Source organism: Macrotis lagotis, chromosome X (assembly GCF_037893015.1).
Source record: "Macrotis lagotis isolate mMagLag1 chromosome X, bilby.v1.9.chrom.fasta, whole genome shotgun sequence".
Lineage (NCBI taxonomy): Eukaryota > Metazoa > Chordata > Mammalia > Peramelemorphia > Peramelidae > Macrotis > Macrotis lagotis.
Genome location: NC_133666.1, coordinates 68718508 through 68744287, shown reverse-complemented (window position 1 = coordinate 68744287; position 25780 = coordinate 68718508). Strand labels below are relative to the sequence as shown.

Genomic DNA, 25780 nt, shown 5'->3' with positions numbered 1-25780 from the left:
TGGCTCGGTGGTGCAGTGGATAGAACACCAGCCCTGGAGTCAGGAGGACCTGAGTTCAAATCTGACCTCAGACACTTCATAATTACCTAGCTGTGTGGCCTTGGGCAAGTCATTTAACCCCATTTGCCTTGCAAAAAAAAAACCTAAAAAAAGAAATTGATCTTAAGGGGAAAAAACAGCAAAAGAAATGACAGCCCACAAGGGTCCTAGTATGTGTCCTTCTGGCTCAGACATGGAAGAGAAGCCCAAGGCCAGACTTGCAAAGTAGGTAGTTGTCTAAGCTACTTGCAGACAGGACTGTTTTTGTTTATTAGGATTCTTTTATTCCCAGGCCCAATAGCAAATGTTCCCTATTACTTTGCCTGTGTTTAATACTGATTGAGTTGTGCTAGGCCCCTTAGCCCCCTGCTACCTCTCTCACTCAGTTTGCTGTAGCATGAAATGTTACCCTTCAAGAATTTACTGGGGTATCTCTTGTCCCCTGTTGAATACAAATACCCTATGGATGGGGCCAGATCATTGCCCATTTATAAACACACGGGAATGAGTTCACTGGAACCTTTCCTCACATCAGGTTTTGATGGTGCTAGACACCAAGGGCATAGGACATCTCAGGGATGTGGGGTGGAAGTGAGTCCAAGAGATGGAAAAAAGGGTTGAGGAGGGGGATCACCATAACAAACATACTTGATACTATCACTTGGCTGTTTCTATTTCTGAGCAGGGTAGGAGGAATGCCTCAAATAAATAAATAGAAGAGAGAATTGTTTTCTCTTCTAGCTTCAACCAAGCCATCATTTAGTTTAACTCCCTTGATGGAAAAAATCTCCTGTTAAGACTTTATAAATATCACTTCATTTTATCTTCACAACAACCCTGAGAAGTAGATGTTATTATCCTCATTTTACAGTTGAGGAAACCAAAGCATAGAGAGGTTATATGACTTGCCCAGGGTCATATAGCTTCTGAGGTTGGATTTGAATTCTGTTCTTTCTGATTACAGGCTCAGTGTTGTGTGTACTTGGGCATCCCCTAGCAACTTTCAAACAGAAAATGTTTCATTTTTGTCTTTGTAGCTCTAGCAACTAGCACAGTGACTGTTCCCTAACTTCTTTCAGTCATTTTTCAGTTGTGTCCAAATCTTCATGTCCCTGTTTGGAACTTTCTTGCCAGAGTGGTTTGCTATTTCCTTCTCCAGCTCATTTTACAGATGAGGAAACTAATGCAACCAGGGTGAATTGACTTGCCCAGGGTCATACAGCTAGGAAGTGTCTGAGGCTGGATTTTAATTCACAAAGATAGCTCTTTCTGATTGCAGGCCCAGCATTGTATCCACTGAAGCAGCAACTAGCTTCCATAACTAGAAGCTTAATAAATGCTCATTAGTTTGAATTTAAAGATCAAAATGAAACTATTGTTTCCTGGACTTATGTAGTTTTGGAACTAGTTCATGTTTTGGAGAATGGTCTCCCCATCTTGAATGGAAGCTCCTAGAACACAGGAGTTCCAGCTTAGGCTTTTGGCACAGGACTCAATTAATAATATAGGTGGAATTGAATTGAAACATGGGAACTCTAATTTTCTATCTAACCATAAACAATCTGACTGGGCCTTAGAGGAGGTGGGGCTTCAAGAGGATGGGTCGGGACCACTCTATCTACTCTTCCCTTCAGCAATTCCCACACTACTTGAGACAATATTCAAAACAAGCAGTGGATGTGGAGCCATGGGCCACTACTTTTTGGAGTATTGTACCACCCAGACAGGGAGGAAGGGGTTCAGTGAGGGATTCAATACAGTTCAACAAGTACCAAGGTTTTGTGCTAGGTGCTAAGGATACAGAGACAAAAATGAAAGTCCTTGTGCTCAAGAAGCTTCCATTCCATTCAGGGATAAAGAGCAAATATACAGTCAATTAAATACAAAATCTAAACAAACTTACTGTTGGGGGGGGACAATAACTGAGAGAGCATCAGGTTACATGTAGAAGATGGTACTTGAGGTGGACCTTGGAGGAAACCAAGGATTCCAAAAGGCCTAGGTGAAGAGGGTGGGCATTCCAGGTATGGAAAGTAGTACAGAGTCTGTGCAAAGGTGTGGAGCATCTCAAAATGTTCTTGTACTAAAACAATGTCCTTAATACTAACAGTATATAATGCATTTTTGGTGGAGTTGTGAGCTGATCCATCCATTCTGGAGAACAATTTGGAACATGTGTCCGAAGGACAATAAAACTATGCATATCCTTTGATCCAGCAATAGCACTACTAGGTCTGTATCCTGAAAAAAATCATAAAAAGGGGGTAAGACCCACATGTACAAGAATATTCATAGCAGGTTGTTTTTTGGTAGTGGCAAAGAATTGGAAACTGAGGGGATGCCCATCCATTGGGGGAATGGCAGAATAAGTCATGGTATATGAATGTTATGAAATACTATTGGTCTGAAAGAAATCATGGGAGGGCCAGCCTTTGGAAAAGCCTGAAAAGACTTACATGAACTGATGCTGAGTGAAATGTGAAAAAGCACTCTACATATTACATATTAACTACAACACTATGAGACGATCCACTAGGATGGAGGCAGCTCCTCTCAGCAGTCCAGAGATCAAGAACAATCCTGAAAGATCTGTTATGGCAAATGCCATCCACATCCAGAGAACAAAGTATGGAATCTGAAAGCAAGGCAAAGCATATTATATTCACTTTTTTAAAAACTTCTTTTATGTTGTTTCTTTCTCTTGGTTTTCCCCCCTTAGTTCTAATTCCTCTTTCATAACATGAATAGAATAGAAATATGTTGAATGCAGCTGTGCATGTACAACTTTGACTAATGTTCACACCACCATGGGAAGAGGGGAGGGGAGGGAAGGCAGGGTGGTAGAAAAATGTGGAACTCAGAAACTTGCAAATGGATGAATGTTGATAATGACCTTTGCATGTAATTGGAAACCTTAAAAATATTTCAATTAAAAAATACTAACAGTGTAAAGACGAACATCTATGGTACTCGAGCTGTATCTATGATTGGAACTTTGACCAACCATGATTCCAAATGACCTATGTTAAAGCATGTTATCTGCTTCCTCAGAGAGAGGGGATGGTCAGTCAGTCATTAAACATTGATTAAAGACCAACTGCAAGCCAGACACCAGGCTGAGCTGTGGAGATAAAAAAAGGCAAAAAAACCAGTCTCTGCTCTTGATACCTTCAGTCTAATGTGGAAGACAGCATGTAAAACATCTGTGTACAATTTGCATGAACTGATGCTGAGTAAGATGAGCAGAACCAGAATACTGTACACCCTCACAGCAACATGGGGGTGATGACCAACCTGGATGGACTCGCTCATTCCATCAGTGCAACAACCAGGGACAATTTGGGGTATCTGCAATGAAGAATACCATCTGTATCCAGAGAAAGAGCCATGGAGTTTGAACAAAGACGAAAGACTATTGCCTTTAATTTAGGAAAAAACCTGCTATCTTATTGTCTGATTTTGCTGTCTCATACTTTGTTTCCTCCTTAAGAATATGATTTCTCTCTCATCACACTCAATTTGGATTAATGTACAACATGGAATCAAAGTAAAGACTAACAAATTGCTTTCTGTGGGGGTGGGGGAAGGGAAGTAAGATTGGGGGTAAAATTGCAAAACTCAAAATCTTTAATTAAAACACCTATGTGCAAACATTCTCTGGAGAGGATCAAGTTTGAATAATACAGGGAAGACACGTGAATTGAGGAAGATTAGAAAAGGCTTCAAGGGGAAAAGTAAGATTTTAGCTAGGGCTTGAAGAAAGCCAAGGAGGCCAGGAAATTCAGGAAGTGAGGGTGAGGACAGGAATCCAGGCTTAAGAAATAGCCAGGGAAGATGCCCATAGTCGAGAGACGAAGGGTCTTGGACAAGAACAGTCAGGAGGCCAGTGTCACTAGCTTACAAATTATGTCGCCACGGGGAGGATTTCTTTTGCTCCATTTTGGGTATTTGTTATGGGGACTTGTTTTTTTTTTCAGTGTGAGGGAGAAGGTTGGGAGAGAAAATAGAACGTTGTTCATTGAAAAAATCAAATTAAAAATGCTCTTGGGACAATATGACTTATTGGGTCTCATCCTACGTTTACTGCAGTCTCATCCCTCTCATGTCACTTTTCACTATTTTGCAAGGAGATGTTGCCGGGTACCATTTGTCATTCTCTTCCTGTATTAATCCAAAGAAGAATTTTTTGAGTGTCCACTCTGGTACCAGGCATTTGGCATCTTCTGTAGGTACAAATGGATATAAGACAAAATGAAATGAGCCCTGCCCTCAAGGAGTTTCTTGTCAACTCGAAGGATGCAATGTGTAGGCCTGTATGCATGCTCATTTAAGAAGGGAAATGGCTTGTGGTCTGGAAAGAAAAGCAAGCAAGCCAGTGTCACTGGATTGCAGACTACATAGAGGAGAGGAAGGTGTAAGACAGCAGTTGCAGGAAGGGGAGGTCTGGTAGGGAAGTCCTCTGACTTGCTCTACTGCACTTGACTGAATCCTTTGTTTGAATCTAGGTTCCTCAGAGGCAACGATGAAGGCTGGTCCTGCCTGTGTTTGGTATTCTCAAGATTGGGGGAGGGAAGAGAGAGAAGAGTGTCAGTCAACGGCTTCTTCTGGGATCTGAGATGCTGCCCATCTCACCTCACTACAGCCCTTTCCAGAGACCCATGTCTCCCAGAGCAGGTACTGTTGTTATTTAGCTGTTTGGTGTTAAGGCTATTGCTTTCCCTTAATCTGTGTGGACTTCCCCAGGGGTCCCTTTCCCTGTGTTGCTCCTAAAAGCACTAGATCAGGGGGGAACCCTAGGTCTGAATGCTTTCTCTGACACAGGTTCTACGACCTTGAGCAAATTGCATCACTTCTCTAACCTCTAACTTCCTTCCCTATTAAAAGGGAATGATACCTCCACACTCCCTACCTCACAGGGCTGCTGGGAGAACCATACCAGCAAATGAACTCGTTCTCATCTTCAGGAAGGAAATTTCTAACAAAGAGGCAAGGGAAGGGTTCCTCTTCACTGAGAGGTGGTACCATCCACTGCTTTTATTTTCCTGTTGTTTTTTCAGATCAAACGTCTTGGCATGAGTTGAGCACAAGTGGGATTGGTTAACTGGATAAACTGACCACTAGAGCCTAAACGTGCAGAAACCAGAATAGTTATCTGCAATTAATCTCAAGTCCAGTTCCCTTTTGTCTTATTATACAGTGAATGTATTCCAGTTTCATTTCCAGTGTCAGCTTTATACAGTGATCAAGGGTGGGCAAGGCAAGATGGTTTAGTGGGAAAAGAGCTAAATTTTAACTTAGAAGACTAAGATTTGGATCCAGCTTCAAATATTCAGTATCTGTGTGATGCCAGAAGTTCCCTTCAACTTTTGCAAGCCTTAGTTCCTTCTTCTGTAGAAAGGAGATACCATTACTTCTTCAAAGATTTGTGTTTTAGAAATGTGCTTTTGTCAAAAGATATGCAAAGGCAATTTACAAATGAGTAAACCCAAGCAATCCAGTCATATGAAAAACTGCTCCAAATCATTACTTATTAGAGAAATGGAAATTAAAGCATCTCTGAGGTACTACCTCACACCTCTCAGACTGCCCAATATGACCAGAAAGGACAATGATAATTGTTGGAAGGAATGTGGGAAATCTGGGACACTATTATATTGTTGTTGGAGCTGTGAACTCATCTAACCTCTCTGGAGAGCAGTTTGTAATTATGCCCAAAGGGCAATAAAATGTGCATGCCCTTTGATCCAGCAATACAACTACTGGCTCTATACCCTGAAGAGATGATGAAAAAAAATTTAAAAAATCACTTGTACAAAAATATTCATAGCAGTCCTGTTTGTGGTGTCAAAGAATTGGAAATCCAGTAAATTTCCTTCAATTGGGGAATGGCTTAGCAAACTGTGGTCTATGTATGTGATGGAACACTATGGTTCTATTAGAAACCAGGACAGATGGGAATTCAGGGAGGCCTGGAGGGATTTGCATGAACTGATGCTGAGCGAGATAAGCAGAACCAGAAAAACAGTGTACACCCTAACAGCAACATGGGGGTGATGATCAACATTGATGGACTCACTCATTTCACCAGTGCAACAATCAGGGACAATTTGGGGCTCTCTGCAATGGCGAATAACATCTGTATCCAGAGAAAGAATTGTGGGGTTTGAACGAAGACCAAGGACTATTACCTTTAATTTGTGGGGGGAACCCTGTTATCTTACTATGTAATTCTGCTGTCTCTTATACTTTATGATTTTTCTCTCATCACATTCAACTAAGATCAATATATACCATGGAAATAATGTAAAGACTAACAGACTGCCTTCTGTAATGGGTAGGGGGGGAGGGAAGGAAGATAGGGGGAAAATTGTAAAACTCAAAATAAATAAAAGAAAAAAAAATGTGCTTTGGAAATGGGGGGTTTATTATTATAACCTGGCTTTGTGCCAAGAGCCAGCCCAGCTAAGGTCTGAGCTCATCCCCAGATGACTTCAAGGGGTTGACATGGGAGGCCATGGCAATTCCCCAAGACCTCGTCATTGCAAGCTTCATCAATGGAGAGAGGTTTTCCAGTGACCACATCTTGGCTAACGGTTCTCATTCTTCCAGTAATGCATTGGCATGGCCCAACTTCCTGAAGACTAACAGCCTGCCCAGATTCTTCCTGTGCTCCCTGTTGGATAAGGTGACAAACCTATCCAAAGGGTTTCAAGTGGAAGTCTGCAGCTGCCTGGACATCTAGATGTAGAAAAGCCAAAACCGAGTAAGATTATATGCAGAGGGCCAATATTTCTAGCACCAATCTTTCCAACCTGGGGCCCAGGTTGCTTCCTCTTCCGGGGAAAAAAAGCTCATGAAGGAAATGAGGCACATAAGCCTTTGCAATGAAAAAGGGTGTTGCATTTTGGAATGAAACCCAATGATCCACATTTACTCTGTGGAACAAGCTATCCTACACTATTAATGAGGAAATTCTCTTAGTAATTCCCCAAGAAGGATTACACACAGCAACATTTTTCAAGTACTCCTTGAAGTTAAGGATCATTTTCATAATATGGGCTTCTCTTTCCAGATCACACACACAACTGGAGGAAGGAAAGAGACCAACTGTTCTGCAATCTTTTCCCAACCCTGATCGTTCTATAACCTGGACCAAGGAGGGAGGAATATTCTAGACCAATGGCATTCTAACTCAATCAAATCAAAATAGATTCTCCAGCTGCCTTTCAGCAACTTCAGTTTGGCAAGCAGGAATTCATTGTCAATCAGTTTGACCAGAATGATGGATGATTTAACTTCTAAGAAAATCCCTGGCTTTCTCCCAGATGATATAACTGTTCAATAATAGCACCTGTAGGTAAAACATTAATTGAATTACAGAGATGTTAACAGCTTATTTTTAGCAACATACACTCTGAGTACAGGCATGTTAAAGGGAAATTCTTGAATGCTCCGACTGGGACTGTCCCTATGAGTAAATCTGCCCCTTTTCCAACAAGGCTGTCTATTAGTTAGGTATACAAAGAACTACATCTTGTGTCCTCCAAGCTAATAGGGCAAGTTAGGTGAGCTAAGGGACTCCAAGCACTGCCCAGGGGGCAACTAGGTCAGCCTCCCCATCAGTCTTTCCAATGTCTCTTCCCCAACAAGCTCACTCTTGTGTTTCTACTACTTTGCTCCAGTGCGAGGCCACCTGACTTCTGCATCGCCAAGAGTCCCCTTCCAAAGGGACTGTGATGCTCTAAATTGGCTCAGAATCACTCCAGGACTAATCCGACCAAACCATTCACTGCAATAGTATCTGTACTGAGAACCACTGGGCCGGTCATCTTGTCCATCCCCTTCCTAATGGAAAGGAATGTAGTTAAAATGGCTACATCCTTGGTTTTGCAAAATCACTCCAACTTTTTAGATCTGGATGAGGTGAAGATGTTTCTGATGTCTAAATTTACTCTTCCTGTTGCTTGGGTGCTCTTTTGTGGGACTGGAGAATAGTTCATCTGTCAAATGTTCACCCTACACAGTCACATAGTGGCATGTATTCTGGATCCTTCTTAAAAGTACACTAGGCCTCCTTTTCTTTGCCTGAATGAATATCCCAATATGCCCTCCCCAAGATGACCTCTAAGTAACTTGAGATTCTACCACCATTCTCTGTGCCCTACAATCTCAATCTCTCTCTCTCTCTCTCTCTCTCTCTCTCTCTCTCTCTCTCTCACACACACACACACACACACACACACACACACACACACACACTCTCTCTCTCTCTCTCTCTCTCTCTCTCTCTCATACTGCAATAATGCTGCCTGGGAAGTAATGATGTGCCTCAGACCACAATGACATTAAAAGATTTATTGAACAAAAGATAAAACATGAAGTCTGAGTTCACAGAGAAAAAGCAGCTCTCTTGCTCAAAACGTATCTTGTGCTAAATAACCTTTTAACAGTGACTGTGGAAAGGACATGGAATATATAAAGTTACATCAACAATCAAGGAGAACAAGGAGAATCTATGGGGACCAAAGGGACAATAAGGCCAGGGGAAATGGATCTGCCCAAGATGAAGATTCTTCCAGCACTTATCCCCTGAAATTTATTATGGCTGGACTATGGGCTTGGGATTACCAATTGGTAAAAATGGAAATTGTAACTTAAAAGAATATTTTTAAAACATTCATATTTATTTGAAATACTATTCAATTTTTAAAACGTAGAATGTCTTGTGTTGATATGAAAAAAGGTGGGCACTGATGCTTGCAATGGCAGCCTAGAGCCCCGTCTTGGGGATGAGGCCATATGAATTTCTGGAAGTGTATTTTTTCAAGCAATTTTCCAGTCTGTCTAAGCAACATTTTGTGGTTGGAATATACTCCACCCAGTCAGGTGGCCTGAGCAAGAGAGCGAGAGCAAAAGCATGAGAGAGAGAGAGAGAGAGAGAGAGAGAGAGAGAGAGAGAGAGAGAAATATGGATGGCCACAGTACTTTGCAAACAGAAGGAGGCAGCTCATCCAAATGATCTCCCTTGCAATCAAAAAACCAGAAGCAAACATCTTTCAATCTTAAAGCACAAAAGATGCGGTTACACATGAGAGACAACATCCCACTATCAAGGGGACAGGCTGGGCTTAGCTGATCCCATACTTCCCAGTTACCCCACTGATGTACGAAGGAGGGATCCACAGAAGCAAAACAGTTGAAATACAAGATCTTGCTTTTTCATTGGTTCAACATTTGGCTCTGATGAATACATGTGTTCAGGTTGCTTTTGTTAACCACAGATAAAACATTCTACGATAAACAAACATCACGAATAACATCAACGCTGGTTGTTTGCCAGTCAGAGGACCAAGTGCTGGAGGAAAGCCCTAACATATACTACTTAAGAACAAGAGCAACAAAAAGAAGAAGAGCAGCCCCGACCCCAGTCCTAGCCCCAGAGAGGACAATGGCCATCTGCAAGCCTGCAGTGTGGCTTTTAAGGGGCTGACAGAGGGGACTCTCGAGAAGGAGACACTGTGGTGTCTTCGGGAGGAAAAACAGTGAGGGTGCAAGCTCGAATACCACCCAGAGATTCAGGGAGGTCAAAAACTTTGTGCCACTCATCCTTTTCTGGATCATATTTCTGAACTATCTCTACCATACAGCGGTTGTTCCAGGAGTACCCACCCACCACATAGATTTTATTTTCAAACACAGCAACCCCAACATCACTCTGCCCTCTTAACATAGCAGCAATTGGAGTCCACTGATCAAGGGCTGGCGAGTAGTATTCACAGCTGAGAACATCATCATAATCACTGGTTCCTCTAAAGTGGTTTCCACCAATCACGTAGAGCTTGTCTCCAACGGTACACATGCAGTGCAGGCCTCTGACTGTGGTCATGGGAGCTTTCTGAGTCCACTTGTCTGTGTCGGGGTCAAAGCACATGAGCTCTTTTTGGAAAGTGTCATGAGTTATTCCTCCTGAAGAGTGAAAAAAAGAGGAATTGAGTGTGCAGGTTGCACTTAGTGTGTGAACACTCACATTCAGTGCAGAAGGTGCTCGGAAGGAAGCATCAGCATCATTGTATCCATCAATCAGACTGAGAGACAGGAGAGGTGTCTTACCCAGGGGCACACAACTAGTAAACAGTTGAGGAAGGATATGGCTCCAAAGTTAATCATCTTTCTGCTAGCCCAAACTGCCTACACCACCCTGATATAAATTTAGGTCAAACATGCTTGCTGCAGAGACCAAACTGTGCTCTGGTTTGAAAGGTGGCCCAATCTACAAATGGAAGAAATTAGCATTTCATCTTGTAAAAAAAGAAACCCAACCATGTACCTCTTTTCTCCACTTCCTTGACATAGCAGTTTCCAATAGTCCCGGCAAAGGGAATTGAGTTGCTTAGAAACTGATCTGTAGCCAAAGAGTGGAGGCCAGCGACAAAGAGCTTTTGACCTTCTCCTCCTCTGAGCATCATCTGCAATGCCAACGCTAGACTAGCTCCTTACCCTTGGCTGATTTCATGAGCGGTCCAATGAGAGTGGGCAGCATCTGCTCCACCCTACCCCCTAATGCTCAGGAGTAAGGAAGACCAAATCAATTCACAAACTAGGGGAAATGACTCTGAACAATCTCTACATATGGCGCCAGTGGGGAAACTCTGATAACGCCAGATGCTCAAAGTACTGACGTAGGCCACAAAAAGCCAAAAAACAAAAAGTAGATGCTGCTAGTGTGTCAAGAAGGAGGCTGTGACCTTGGTTATTTGGGTGCAGAAGAGAATCTGCTCTTTCCAACTACAAAAGGAGTTTTGACAATGCTCACTTGCCTGCCTCAGATTTGAAACAGAATCATTAATAGAATGTGATCGATCCTGGGGATGTCTAAACATGGACAATTCTGAAGAAAGCACATGAACGTACATGGGAAAGAAAACCTCAATTAACCTGACTCCAACTACCAAGAATCCTGTTTGGATATTATTCGTTTGGCATAGACTTTGGGCCCTCAATGCTCACTAGACTAAATGGCATTAGTGATTTCAAATATGTACTCTTATGCCTTTAGTTGTGGAGAACATAGAAGCGGCCAGCACAGGGGGTTGAGGGAGTTCAACTCACTACAGCTCACTTTCTGATTACTCCAAAAGAGCTGCTGTTTTCATTGACCTTGAGTACCCATCCTGTGGGTAGGGCCCTAGAGAGCTGCACCTAGGGATGGAAAGTCTTAGAGGGGGGTTAATAATTCTTTTTATAGATCTATCTAATTGATATACTCAATCAAGATCATGCCCAGAATGCACCTGGCCCCATGAATCATTCCTTTTTGCTTCCCTGTACTTCACTGGCAGAAGAGGCCAAGTGCCAACAAAGCAAACCACCATCAGTAATTCCACAGCCATAGACTTGCTGCCAGAGCCTCACAGGAACAGCAAAGACTTATACCACATTACGGTCAAATGTCGAGGCCTTTTCCAGCAATCTGTGATGTACAGTATGGCGATTCAGAGGTCCTGCAAGACTACCAGGCAACCAAGAACTTCTGCGTGGTTCATGGGCATAACGCAGATTCTGCTTTGCCCTCGAACCTTCATGTCCCCCAAGCACTGCTAGCCACTGAGGTTTTCCTACACTGTGCTTTCTGCAGCCTGGGGACAACTCCATGGTGTTCCATCGGAATTAGGGGTGATCCAGTTGGAGCCAACACACAGATATCATTCATGTCTGTTTAGAGAAAGCCACAGAAATTTTTCACATTCATTCATTATCTCAAATTACAGAGAAACTCCTGGGGAAGAGAAAGCACTGTCCTGACAGATTTCCCATTTCACTTAGACAACTCTGCCCTGAATACAAGGCCAAATGGGGCCAAGACATGTTATGGATAATGGACACATCCAGAGGCTAAGAAGCATGCCTCTGATCAGGCCAACACAGCTCTATCACAAAGACACACCAGCCCAAGGCCTGGCAGATGTCTCAAAGAAGCATTTTGCAGGAGGTGGTGGCAGGAAGGGTATCTCAGTGCCACTATTCTGCCATATGCTCCTCATCCATCCCCCCTACCTAAAACATAGCCCAATCAATTTTCTGAAAAAAAAAACCCTCAACTCCCAAATCACCCACTCAAATACCATCCAACAAGCCCACACCAGGTGGCAGAAAAGCACAGCTGGGCTGTGTATGGATGGCTCCCTCTTCTTTCTCCTATAGAATTCCCTTGCCAATCTAATCCAGAGACCATGTCTGCTTTTAGAGTGCAGGAAAGGGGTGGTATTGATCCATGCCTTATTCCTAACCAATTACTAATGATGTACTAATTGTGACAAAATTCTACAAAGATTAAAACAACCTGAGGTCCTAGTTCAATGAGCTCATGCTGATGGAGTTGAAGCATTTGAAACTCTCAGAGACATAGCCATTTGGGGCTAAATGTGAACTGAACATGTCCAGTGGGGGATTTCTCAGTGGGCCCACCATACCCTGTTCTCTTCTTCAAGTGCACTCATAGATACTAACTACTTACCTGCCTTGCCTGACTCTAATGATACAACTAATTGCAGCTCATCCAAAGAGTTATCAATGGGGATCATCTCCTGATCTGGCTGACAACAGCCCTTAGCAAGGGGAAGAAAAGCTGGTTGATAGAAGCATCGGAACCCACTGCCACTAAAGTCTGGGCCTCAGAGGTCCCAACTGGGATCTTCAACCCCTCAGAATGGAGAGAAAAGAGTCCTCTAAAAGGGTTCAGAAGAGTGGTTTGGGTATCTAACACAATGCTTCTCAAACAAATGAAGGGAGAACAAGTTATTACCAGTATAGGAAGTGCCCCAGTGAGGCCTGGGCAGAGGGCTGTTTGTAAGAGGTCAATAGGGACAAAATAATTTGGGGGCCCCTATTAAGTCATTTTCTCAAGCATCAATAGTTGGTCCCCAGGCTGGAGAAAGGGACTAGCCAGCAAGGGGACAGCCAGACAACAACTGAGTCAAGAAAGGTCCAGCTCTCTTTGACCTCACAGCAAAAGTCAAAGTTCCCCAAGACAACCCAAAGAACACAGGATTTGGAACTAGAAGGAAGCTCAGCAAATATCTAAGCCAAAGGTATAAATCTTGCCATAGGAGTGAACCAGATTCCAATGTAATTGGGAAATGGCTAAACAAAATACAGAAAAATGGAATACAACCGAGTTAATGGGAACTTGTGGTTTTCTAAGTCAATATGCTTTAAGAGTTAATGTTTAATAATCTCGATCTAAGACAACTCCCTTGTTTTAGAACTGCAAGGGTAGCAAGTGGCTTGGGATCTCCAAGAAGGGAAGTAGCAGAGGTATGATTTGAGGTCAGGACTTCTGCATACCTCAGTGCTTCTTCCAAAGCACTGGAACCTGTCAGGCCATTAAGACACCTGGCCATTCACCATTCCCTGCAGATCTTTCCTTTTCTCAAAGTTTAGTTCTCTCCCTTTTCCCTTTTTTCCCTTCCCAGTCCACTTACTCAGCAGTCTTAATGCCTCAATAAGATCCTCACAAAATGCCAACACTCTCCCCTGGTAGAGAGTATTTGAAATGGAATCGAAATAGTCCAATTTCATTGACTAGCAGGGAAAATCCCTACTAGCAGCCTCTGATTATCAATGGCAGAAATGTTGCCAACAAATTTTATTTCCAAATCCTAACTAGGCTCCTTCCCTTACAGACTCGAATCCTCATTGACACAATAAGAGTGTAGTTTGCTGCCATTTCAGTAGGGATCTAATCATTCCATGTGGGAGAGGATGCTGTCCATTTTTTGGTGGGCAGTAGTGAGCTGGGGAATGGAGAATTTGAAAACTTGAAGTTTCTTTTTATGACATAAAACAGTTTGCTTCCAGTGTTCACAAATCCTAAGCAAGTATATTCAAAATTAAAGATAAAAATACCTCTCCAAAGCAGATACATTATTGTTGACTTCTCCATTATCACATATAAGCATGGAGAATGGAGAGGTGGTGGTCTAATTTTCTTCAGAGCCTTAAGACTGTGTGATTCTCACTTATGGATAAGTAGAATTTACTTTACCTGAAATATACATCATCCCTCCATACACAGTACCAGCATGGCCATAGTGAGGCTCATTCATCTTCGCCACATAGGTCCATTCATTCATCCTTGGGTTGTAACACTCCACTGTGGCTGGTGTGAGAAGAATACAAGATCATTTTAAAACCTCAACTCATATAATCAAGTCATTTCTTACAAGAATAATAGTTGGCTGCTCTCTCTCTCTCTCTCTCTCTCTCTCTCTCACACACACACACTCTCATACACACACACACACACACACACACACTCACACACACACACCAGAAACACACTGACTATGCATGAGAGGTCCCTTGAAAAGGATCTTATGATAATGCCAAATATCACATGAATAATTTAGATCGACTCATTGAAGTTGGGAGAGTCCTTGGAGATCATCTAGTCCCCTAGGCCAAACTCCTCATTTCCAGCTGAGTCCCAGAGAGATTAAGTGATTTTCTCGTGTCCTAGAGCTAGTTCACACAAGTGTTGGACTGGGAAGAGAGTTCTCATCATTCTCTCTCTATTTGGTACTCTATTTTAACAGCCAATACATAACATGGAAGGCAAAATTTATTCATTTAATAATCTTACATGCCTCTGTCATGTCTTGTCACTTACTTGGTATAAAAATGTATTGACAGGTGTGGGGGAGGGCCCTTAAAAATCATCAGGATTAAAAAGGACTTCTCTATTCCTCTTACTTAGACAGCCTCTACCTAAGCAAGTATTAAAGGCTAAGCAATACCAAACAGGCTTTCAAGGTGGCCAGGATGAACTTCAAAAGCCTACTGGATCAGTTCAAATGCAAATTACAAAAAGGACACCAGGGACATATGGAACTCAAGTGTTTGCCTATGGGCATCGAGAAAAAAGTCACTGACCCTACCTTTGGAATCAATTGGATACTTGTGACTTGAAGATGATTAGAGGCAAAATTTGAAAGACCAAAGTCAAGGGCAGGATGAGACTAGTACATTTTCTCTCACAATAAGGAACTTCACTTGAACACAAAATGTTTCAGAGAACTGACCAGAAACTCATTAAAAAACCTTCAAGCCAGGCAAGGCAGGATGAGCAACTCTAAAGGAGAGATGGGCAGGGCACCATTCTGACCCAAAGCAAGACCTCACTTGCATATAAAGCAGGGAGGAGGTAAGATCACAGCCACTTGGGACCCAAAACTCAGGTAACAAAAGACTTCTATGTCTGGATGGCAGAGGCCTGGCACCCTCTTGTCTTGTGCCTTATAGCCACACATGCTGATATCCCTCTCCTTTTCAGATTGTACATGTTAAGAAACCTTACAGTCCAGGGAACATTGAGAATCAAGTTATATTATTACCCTTTGGATCTCTGGCACAGACACTTAATGGCCTCGTTGGCATATCGCTTGCCACACTGTTGCGTTGGGCTCAACTACCCCTACTGGCTTCCTTATTCTTTGTTAAGAGTTTTGAAATCTTTGTCCAGATGATCACAGATCATCATACACACACATCATGACACCATATATTGGAACCTTATAGGAATTTTCTAGAAAGTAGAATTTTTGGCCTCCCCACCCACAATTTAATGGTTGAGAGAAGAGAGTTAATCAACCCAATCTTATATCAAAAGACCTCATTCTAAGGTGGACCAAAGTATTACCAGGGCCCCAGACTGACACCCAGAGCAGCATCAGCTGAGACTGCATCGGTGACTTGCAAAACGCCTCCGAGTCCACAACTCAACTGGCTTGGCCCGGCCCGGCCCGGCCCGGCCCAGCCCAGCCCAGCCTACCCCATCCAGTCCTCCAACCCTTGCTGCTTCACTAAATTGCAGCATTTTGTACCCATCTGTCCAAGAATAGAAAGTAGTTCCATGGCCAAGGCCAAGTACAAACTGCCATCTCCCTGAAGACCGCATAGTGAATGTTATCATCAATAACTGTTTCTTCTGTCTATCTCCCAAGTGTCTGACTTTGGGCTGTCCAATAAACACAAATGCCACTGAGTTATAGGAGGACAGACTTAGAGCTAGAACGGCCCTTTGAGGCCTAAGTCCAGGCATTTAATTTTACAGAAGAGAAAACTGAGGCCCAGAGAAATACAGTGACTTGCCTACGCAGAGTCACACAGCTGATAAATAGGTGAGGCAAGATTTGAACACAAGTCTTATGGACTCCAAGACCAGTTGTCTGTGCACTGCATTCTCTCCGCTTACTACACTTACAGAAGGAGGGCCCAGTATATTGATGACTACACGGCATCAGCGAAATTAATGGGATGGATTTGTACAAGTGAAAAAGGCAGTTTGATAAGAAAGACCAGCCCCAAATGAAGAAGATAGAAAGGGAAGTCCCAAATCATCTCTCACCTATCCTCTTCCAGAAGTCTGGTTCTATCTTGAACTCTGTGATTTCTAAGAGGAAAAATTCCACATTTTTGTAATCTATACTGGTATGGAAACAAGCCCTTCCTTATATCCAATCTATAGTAATCTTACTACAACAGAGATGCTTTTCTTCTTATTTGATTTGCAGCAGGAATGGAGACTCAGTACCTCTCCTATCACCATGGCAATATCATTATGAACATCTTATTAATAAACAGAAAGAAAGAGGATGTCCTTGTGAGAGAGATGAATCTCAAGTCTGGAAAGCTGAGTTCACTCTGTCTCTTCATGTCTCTCTCTGAAAGTTCTCTTCTAATCCATTTACATATCAGCAATACCAAGAATGCCATGCCACCATTGGGACTGAGTCACCATTAGGACAAGTGTTATTGTTTTGGTCAGGGATTCTTCTGATAAGGTTTCTGGCCTGCATCTGCAAAGTGGCTAATTGACCTTTTGTTCAGCTTTACATGAAAAATTTAGGGGGTGAATCTTCTTCCAATGATCCAGCATCCTCTGTTATTTTTTTCTGAATCCTCTTCATTCATTTCACTTCCAATGGCTTTCTCAACACCAGATTCCCTTGATGAATGAAGGACCTATTAAACTCCAGAGAGTCACGCACCTGATTCAAGACTTGTCTGGTATACTACTTACCCATCAGCCTGATGGGAGAGCTCCTGGTGCCAGCATCAAGACTAGGGGAGAAGGAGTGGAAGGGCGACTGCCAAGCACACATAAGAGAGCAGGCATAATGTGATTGCTCCAGATTAGTCTTTTGAGTGCTAGCATGATAATGGAGCACTGCACACCCACCTCCAAGAGCCAGAGGGGGCAATCGACATAGGTGATCCAACAATGATATGTTTGCAGACTGGCAAGGGAAAGGGTTGTTTCCAGTATGACTCATTTACCTAGCCCCTTCAAGTGAATAGGGCTTCCATGGGGGAAGGGGGGTGAGATGTCAAGGACTGCCTACCCTAAAGGACTCTAAGCGAGCTGAAAGCCAAGACCCTGGAACAAAGGGGTGGCAAGAAGGTTGATGGGAGGTGGGGGGGGTAAGGGGCTCTTAGAAGAGTTTTCAATTCAATCCAACTAACATTTATTAAGCTCCACTCTGTACAAAGTCCAGTATGAAAGCAAACTGGGATCCCCATCCAGAGTCTGGCCTCATTTGCCTTCAGCACCACAAGCTGCACTATTTTGGGGTCAGAGGGAAAAATAAAAAGGTGGACAAGGGAACCACAGAGGCATTTTTATGTCATGGAATGGATGGGTCTCTCTCAAATGCTGCTTACAGGGTAGGGGGTGAGGGGCATCTGAGGGTCTTCTACTTCCCAATAGGCCAAATTAGTCTTCCGGATGATGGAGACTCCAGCTAGTCATTAGCAAAATTTTAAACTCATTGGGCATTATGTAACTCAGGCCAGAGGAAGAAGATGAAAATGCTGGTGACTGGCCAAGTAAACATGTCAGGTCAGGTTTATATGACTGGAAGGTCATGGGCATGTTTGCGTACATGAAAAAATAGTGAGCTGAGTGTTTAGAAAGTTTGCCTGCTTGTGTCTGGTGGTATCTTGTGGATAATGGATGCTATTTTCTGTATTTAGCTCTAAACTTGTCCACGTGAAAAGATGGAATTAGAAAAGAACGACAAGGTGCTGACATGAGTCACACAGAACAAACAAAACCCATCTGCCTGTATCTTCTGGAGGAAATAAGGGCTGATTTTCACTACCTAATTAAATTAGTTTGATATATACTTCATTGTGGATCTAATAGTTGTTCTGGAGAAAGGAAGAGTATCAACAATTTCACCTAAGGAAAGATTAATCAATCCAATTCCACAACTATTTCTCAAGAGTCTACTCTAGCCAGTGGCAGGAGAACTGGGGCACAAGGTCTAACAGAGAACAGATAAATGGATTTGCTCACTAGAGCTAGTGTCCCAATAATGCCTAAATTTCCAATTGGCCCTAATGGTCTAATTGGCCCTTTAGGATCTCATTCTGCTAGCAAAGCTGAAGGCTCAATGCATGGAGTCTCAAATGAAAGGTGAGTAAAAAACCCAAAAGAGGGCACACTCAAATGGAGCTCCAACAACAGAGATGAGGGGAAGAGTTCTAGCTTGTGGGAATCCCCAGTGTGATTTCTGGAGCACTCACAGAGCTTGGCCCTGGCTGGGTCATGAGGTTCAAGACTGAGCCTCTGACCTTTGAAGCCGATTGAGACTCTTGGCCAGCCAGCTCAACATCTCCAAACACAACCTATTTAAAAGAACACCCTCTGGGAAAAGGAGAGCACAGGGCTTGGGTGCCATAATCCAGTTCAGGAACAACTCACAAATGAGCCAAACTCTTCTAAAGGCCTGGGGGGGGGGGCGGCTTCCAATGCTCTCAAGCACCCAGAGACCATCTGAACACAAAAGATACTTTTTCTTCAGGTAACTCAGCTAAAGCACATCAATTTGTAATGAGGTCAATTTAGGTCAGACATGAGAAGAAGCTTCTTAACAGAATTATCTCATAGCAGAGAAGACTGCATCAGAGGGGGGGACTGTGCTCCTTCTCTTCATTGAAGGCCTTCATGATGCAGCTAGAAGACTGCCCATTTGTTGGGGATATAAAAGAAGGGAATTCTGGGACAATCTTCAGCTGGATGAGGAGATGTAATAGGTTCCTCCAAACCCCAAAATTCTGCTTACACACATGTGTATCTGTCTGCTGGGAATAAGATTAATTTGGAATCTAGCTTATATACATCTGAGAATGGTAATAGGAGATGGTATAAAATGGAGAGTTGGAGGGAAAACCTGGGGTCAGATCTGACCCTAACACTAACTAGTTGGGTGACCACAGAAAACAACCCACTTGACATCCCTAAACCCCAGCTTCCTCAGTTCTAAAATAGGGATATATTAAAACCCATCATACTGACTTCAGAGGGTTGTAATGGTGTTAAACAAGCTAAGGTATGTAAAGTGCTTTGGTTATAAAGGTTATAAAAAGCTATTTGTGTCTCAACTATCATTCTGATTCAAAATAACACGCTCATGGTCTATACTTGGCGTGTGAGACTGGGGGAAAGAATTAATGATGGCTTTTTGAATTCTTCAGGAGAAGATCAAAGTTCTGAAGCCATACAAAGTCCATATACCTTATATAGATATAAAATATTACATCGAAGTAATATTAACAAACCCTAAATTAGGATATGTATTCATGTGATGCCTTCTGAGGAACATGGCTTTCCTTGCAGAAGCACCATTGCTATTCTCACAGAATCTTATTGATGCCTTTGCTGCATTGAACTGGTTGAGGTATCCAGCTTCCATCTTGCTTTTAGAGATAGGGAGGGACTCAAGGAGCAATTAAAAGGACTCCACCAAAGGAATTACTAACTCAGTGAAGTCCCTGAATTTGCTCTAAAGGAGGATTGTCTCTGTACAGATTGGGTTTGAGGAGGGAGCACTGGCACTCTTACAAGTGGGCTTTCACCAAAGAAAATGATGTCGATTTCAAAGGGTTTTAGAGAGGACATCCAAGGGAGAAGGAGGCTAGGGAATGGGAGTCAGCACTTATGGCAAAAATATTCCTTCTCACCTAAAGAGGTGTGCCCATTAACACACTTCCCTTATGAAATTAATTAAGATAATACAAAAGAAAAAAGATACTCCTCAGCCTCCATGTACACAGGCATGTTTTTTTTTTTTCCTAACGTGGCAGTGGCAACGAGACATGCTGGGCCATGTGTTCCATGCCCAGGGCCCTTTTCAAACAAAGGCATTTGTGAAGCAGGAGGACAGGGCTCAGACCACAAACTGGGATAGGAGGATAGTTTCTCTGCTATCTGGCCAGGCTCACTGGACAGAGACTAGGCACATCAAGTTGACCTCATTAGTACAATATTCCAACACAGTTCACTGATTAAATGCTTGAGATAAAACCAATATTTCTTCATCTACAATCATTAATGACTACTGGGATTTCTCATCCTACATTCTCAACTCCTTGCTGACTACCAGCTGCTGTCTCCAGCCATATATTGGCATATATTCTTCCTGTATATTTTTTTTACTCCTGTCATTGACCCTGTTTCTTTCCTTTGACCTTTGTTTCTTTAAAAAAGGCCAGCATATCAATAATTAAGTGTTTTATGGGGTCAGGCTTTGGAGTTTACCAAACAGGAACTGCAGTCTTCCTGATTCCCTTTTTGTGAAGACTTCTTACTCCAATTTGATTTAGAATAAGAAAATTATACCTTATATAGTTAATTACAGGCAGCCAAAGCACCAATACATTAAACTGTTATCTTAAGTAATCATGGCTCAGGAAGAAAAAAAAGTAAGCAACATAATCAAGTACAGTGCACAAGGACAGCTTAGAGCAAGAAGACCAATTTTGGTTTTCATCAAGAGAAAATGTTCTTTATTCACTGTGCAGATTGACTGAACTGTTCAGAAGGCTGTGAATTACATAAAGTAAATCATGGAACATGGCAAATGTCTTCGATTTCATCTATTTAGGAGCTTATCTTTATCTTATTGCAATGTTACCAAAAGGTAACAAAGACTATCTAGGAGGGAAAATAGCTATCAATCTTCTACTAGAGGAATTTACCTGTTCAAAAAACATTTAGTAAGTAGCAAGGTGGGGATGGGGTACAAAACATGAAAACTGAGGTACTGGTCAAATTTCACACCAATTGAAATTGCATGAAATGACTCCGCCATTCAAGTTGTCTCTACCTCATGAGAGACAAATAAACTCATATGGAATCTAGTGATTGATTCCATGTCTGAAATGGAGCCAAGGGATCAAAATAACACCCCAGTAAAGTAGAGATACTACTACTTCTGGCTGCTTCTCAAAGGGAAAAATTTCCTACAATGAAACTCTAGTTCCATGCTTTGGCTTCTCATTTCGGAAAGACAGTTACTTTAGAACTAGACATCAATGTCCAGGGAGACCCAACTTCTTTTTCACACCTCACTTACCCAGTTCTCCTGCTGCATTGCGGCCACCCACAGCATACAGATGGCCTTTGAGGGCACTCAGGTGGAAGAAGGTACGCTTTTCATTCAGGGATGAGACTTGCATCCATTTATTGTAACGAGGATCAAATCTGAAGACAGTGTCAACTGCTGTTTTGCCTTTTGTGTCATAATTACTCTGGCCGCCAACAACATAGAGGAAATTTCCAATAACTGCGATGCCATGCTGGTATCGTGGGGCATCCATGGGGGCTAGAGATTTCCATTCGTTGGCTTTCTCATCATACATTCTTAATTCCTTGCTGACTACCAGCTGCTGTCTCAGGACTCCTCCCAAGGTAACCAGGTGAGTACTGTCAGAGCGGATGGCGGTCCTCTCTGACTGCATCACGGGCTGCATGAAGGGCATCATTTGGTAGTTGCTGGCTTCGAGAAGCAAATTCACACAAGTATTGTCCGTTCTCATAAAGTCCACAGTTTGCACGTAATTAATGAGATCTTGTGGTGTCATCAGGGGGAAGCGAATATTCTTCATTAGCTTCGAAGCGAACTCCATTCGCAGGTCGTCATAGCGAAGCCAGCGACAGGCGGCCTTGAAGAGATCGAGCTCACTGCAGTGCTTAAGGCTATTACTGGAAAGCACAAAGGCCAGCCGTTCAAAGGGGAGCTTAACAAATTCCCCACTGTTCAGGATGGCAGGGAAGTTCTTCAAGATGAAGTTGTTCACATATTTGTCCACTTCGGTGAGATTGTAGGTGTTGGCGATGCGCCCCACTTCAACACAGTTGTCTAAAGAGACCTGTTCAGGAAAGACAAAAGGGACCATGATGCTTTGGGTCTGAGTGGAGCTATGTATATATGTAATGGTATGTAAAGTGATGCATGTATGTGTGTGTATCTCTTGTTTCCTTTGAACTACTTCAATTCTTGCTCAGAGAGCACTGTATCCCCTCTGATGAAGGTATGCCTTGCTGGGCAGTCCTGTGTCAGCGTTCACATGGACTATATGTACCTGACCTGTGAGAGAGCATTCTGGGCTTGGACTGGACTGATCAGTCACAGATTGATCCTGGAGAACCAAGGACAACAAACAGTGTTTGAATACATGTGTGTATAAATGCCTGTGTAGATATGGGGGGGGTGTTCTGGTATATGTTAAGAAGGTAAGAAAAATGTTCATATCTCAGGAGAATGATGACTAGAAACCTCAAACTACTTTTTCTCCTTTCAGGGAAAGGCTGAAAAAAGCAAACAACCATGTAATCAAGACAAAGAAACCCTGAAACTCAGTAGGACTAGACAACTAAAGCTATTGTTTTTCCTTCACTCAAACATGTAGAGTCAAAAATGGGTTTTGAATTCTGGTCAAGTTCAAATTGTGAAAATAGTCATAACAATTTTGCTTTTCCTCCTAACCATAAGTCAGATGCACTAATTTAAAAAAAAAAACAAAGCAAGCACTAGCTTCCATCAATGTAACTGCCAGTACCAGCCTCCCTTCCATCCAACCCCACCCCTTCCCTTGTTTTCCCTAAAAGGTCACGTTTCCCTTGGGAGCATCAATAGGAAAGAATCAATAAAAGTATAAAAATGATGCTACCTGTGGACTCAAAAGTGTCTTTGCTCAGACATTAATCCTAAGTACCCCACCTCCACCACCACAAAAAGGATTCAGAGCTGCTCCATTTGTAAAAGCAAATCTGTACAACAATCTACAAAACCAACTATTGAAGGTAATGGAATCAGAATATGAAGTTATATGCTGCATCTATAACTTCTTTAAAAGTCAGTTTTAGGGGGGGCCTAAAATTGTTCCCCCACCAAAATCAACCCAAGTGTGCGTATCATTTGTCAATGCATTTCCTAGGGAATCCTACACCTCAGAATGAGAAGGAAATCTTCTGGGCTATCTAGCTCAAGTCCAAACCAAACAAGAACCTGTTCTCTGTAGAGAAAGCCAGGTGTGTGCAATCAAATAGGAAGAGGAGCAGAGCAAGGCAAAGCAAGCACAAGTTGTCATTCATTGCTGACTATGACCTTCCAACTTCACGAAAACAGCCCTGAGAACCATTATGAGTTCAGGTGAACCACACCCATAGCTTCGGCTAGCAGGGTGCGTGACCTGTTCTGTGGGGAAGGCAGGTGGGGGCAAAAAGTATGGAATGTGGCAAGTGTGGTTAGCCCCAACTGGCTTTTTCTTTGTTCCAATGGAAGCTTCAATTGTTTTAGATAATTTGGGAGATGTTAAGAATTGAAGATGGCATAAAAATCAAATGATATCCAGACAACTTAAGCACAAAATCCCCGACTCAATAAATAATCATTTGGCCTGTTGCAGTGGGAAATGTAGAAGACTAGAAGACTAACAGACTAGCAAGTCTGACCCGCTCAGCTTCAACTGGCCTTTCTGCAACTCCCTGCTCCCCAACCCCCACCCCACTCCCTCAATCCCCTATTCCCCTGCTGGGGCCAAGCAAATCAAGGTTGGTCCCTCTTGTCACATGACCAGTCCTTATCTACATGGACACAGCTACCATGTGTTGCCCCTTTTCTTCTCTGGGTTAAGCATACCCAGTGTGATGTACTCTTGTAACCCACTCTATCCTGGTTGCACATCTCTATATTGTCTCCAGATACCTGATGTTCTTCCAAAAATGTGATGTCTACAGGTGACCACGAGATTCCATGTGTGGTCTGATAAGACGAAGCCCTGGGTATTGACTCAAACATATTAAATTCAAAACATCTGAAGATTTTGCCTCCTTGTTTGGTATATTTAGCTATGATTTTGCTAAATTGTGTATATGATCATTTTTTTAACTGAAATAGAATGGATTGTTCATAACTGATGCTTGCTTTTAATCACCTGCCACATATCCATGATAGCAAGCAACGTTTTAAAAAAGTGGCCCGAACTGATAGTATTTCAACCGTGAGGGTAAAATGGAAGTAAGGATGAAAGCATGACACTTTGGACATGTGTGCATGCTCCTTCCTTCTTTCCCCTTGATTGCCCAATGTTCCTCTTGCATTCTTTCCCAAATTTCTTCTCCAAGTAGCCAAGGACACATCAATTATCAGCCCCTAGTCAGGTATAGGGGTGAGATCTGCAAGCTTAAGTCTGATCTATCATTGCTCGATCAACTATCAGGAGCTGTGCAAGAATGTTTGTTCTTGGATTCCTTGGCTCTGGAGTTAATTTAAAATCAAAGATTTCAAACATGAGTGTGCTACTTGTTTTTTTTCTTTCCCTAGAATCCCCAGTCACCTCACCTCCCTGATCTCCAATGCCTAATAGACATGTCAAATGGAGCTCACCCCCTTCCTTCCCAACCCCCCACCCCGTCCCATCACTGTGTCCAGTCACCTGAGCTCCAAATATCGAGATCATCTTCAACTCTTTCACTCTCTCTCTCTCTCATCTCTCATATCCCAACCCAAGCCCTGCTGTTTCTACCTGGCCTGATCTCTTGCATATGCCCCCCTTCTTTCTTTAGAATCTGTCACTCCCCAGGTCCATGCCTTCTAGTTGGACTCCCTGCTGCCTCAAGCTCCTTCCCACTCCAGTTCATCCTCTCATCTGCTGTCAAATGAATTTTTCTAAGTAATTGCAAGTCCAACCAGGTCATCCTCCTACTCAAAAACTCCAACAGCTCCTGATTGCCTGCAGGATCAAATTATGAAAGACTTTATTGGGTCTTTGAAGCCCATCTTTAAGTGCCTTGACCACCCCTTGCCCCCAAAATACTATGTGATCCAGTGACACTGGATGGCCCCCAAGACTAGAATGTTCTACCCTTCCTCCTGTTTGTCTCCTGGCTTCCTTCATGTCTCAGCTAGAAATACCATCTTGTGTAAGAAGTTAATCACCAGAGACCAACACTGTTTTATCCTGTCTGCATCTTGTTAATGCCTGGCCATTCATATCCCATCTTCCCCATTAGGCTGCTAGGTACTACCTTCACCTTCATCTACACTAAATAAAGGAAAACAGGGTAAAATATATTAGTTTGTAATAACCTGTATCACTGTGTGCTTCTATTAGCATGAGTAATCTTACAACAGCTGGCTTCATTTTGCTTTATCTGTGACAAATTCTACTTTTTCGCCAACTGCAATGGGTCACTGAGGGATACAATGACAATTTTCTGTCACTGGCAGTGGCTGGAAGACCAGCTTAAGAGGATGGTGCAAAGGTTTTTGGTCAAAGAGAGTCTTGAAATCCCTTTCAACTGCGACATTATGAGATTTCACTGAATAGAGAAACTAGCAGGAGAGAAATTTCCTCCACTAAGGCAGGTCAACTTATATACAAGAGTTGCCTC

The 25780-nt window shown here is 42.7% G+C and overlaps 1 protein-coding gene across 4 annotated transcripts in view; it reads right to left on the bottom strand.

Moving 5' to 3' along the window:
* Positions 1-8398: 8398 nt before the first annotated feature.
* Positions 8399-25780, bottom strand: part of KLHL13 (kelch like family member 13) — a 320339-nt gene continuing 302957 nt past the window's right edge. For all 4 annotated transcript variants that reach the window (XM_074208734.1, XM_074208733.1, XM_074208732.1 and 1 more), the window contains 3 exons: positions 21459-22254; positions 14084-14197; positions 8399-10005 (listed from right to left, as the gene is read on the bottom strand). In XM_074208734.1, coding sequence (XP_074064835.1) covers positions 9518-10005; positions 14084-14197; positions 21459-22254 — 1398 coding nt within the window. In that variant the 3' untranslated portion in view covers positions 8399-9517. The remainder of the gene's footprint in view (positions 10006-14083; positions 14198-21458; positions 22255-25780) is intronic.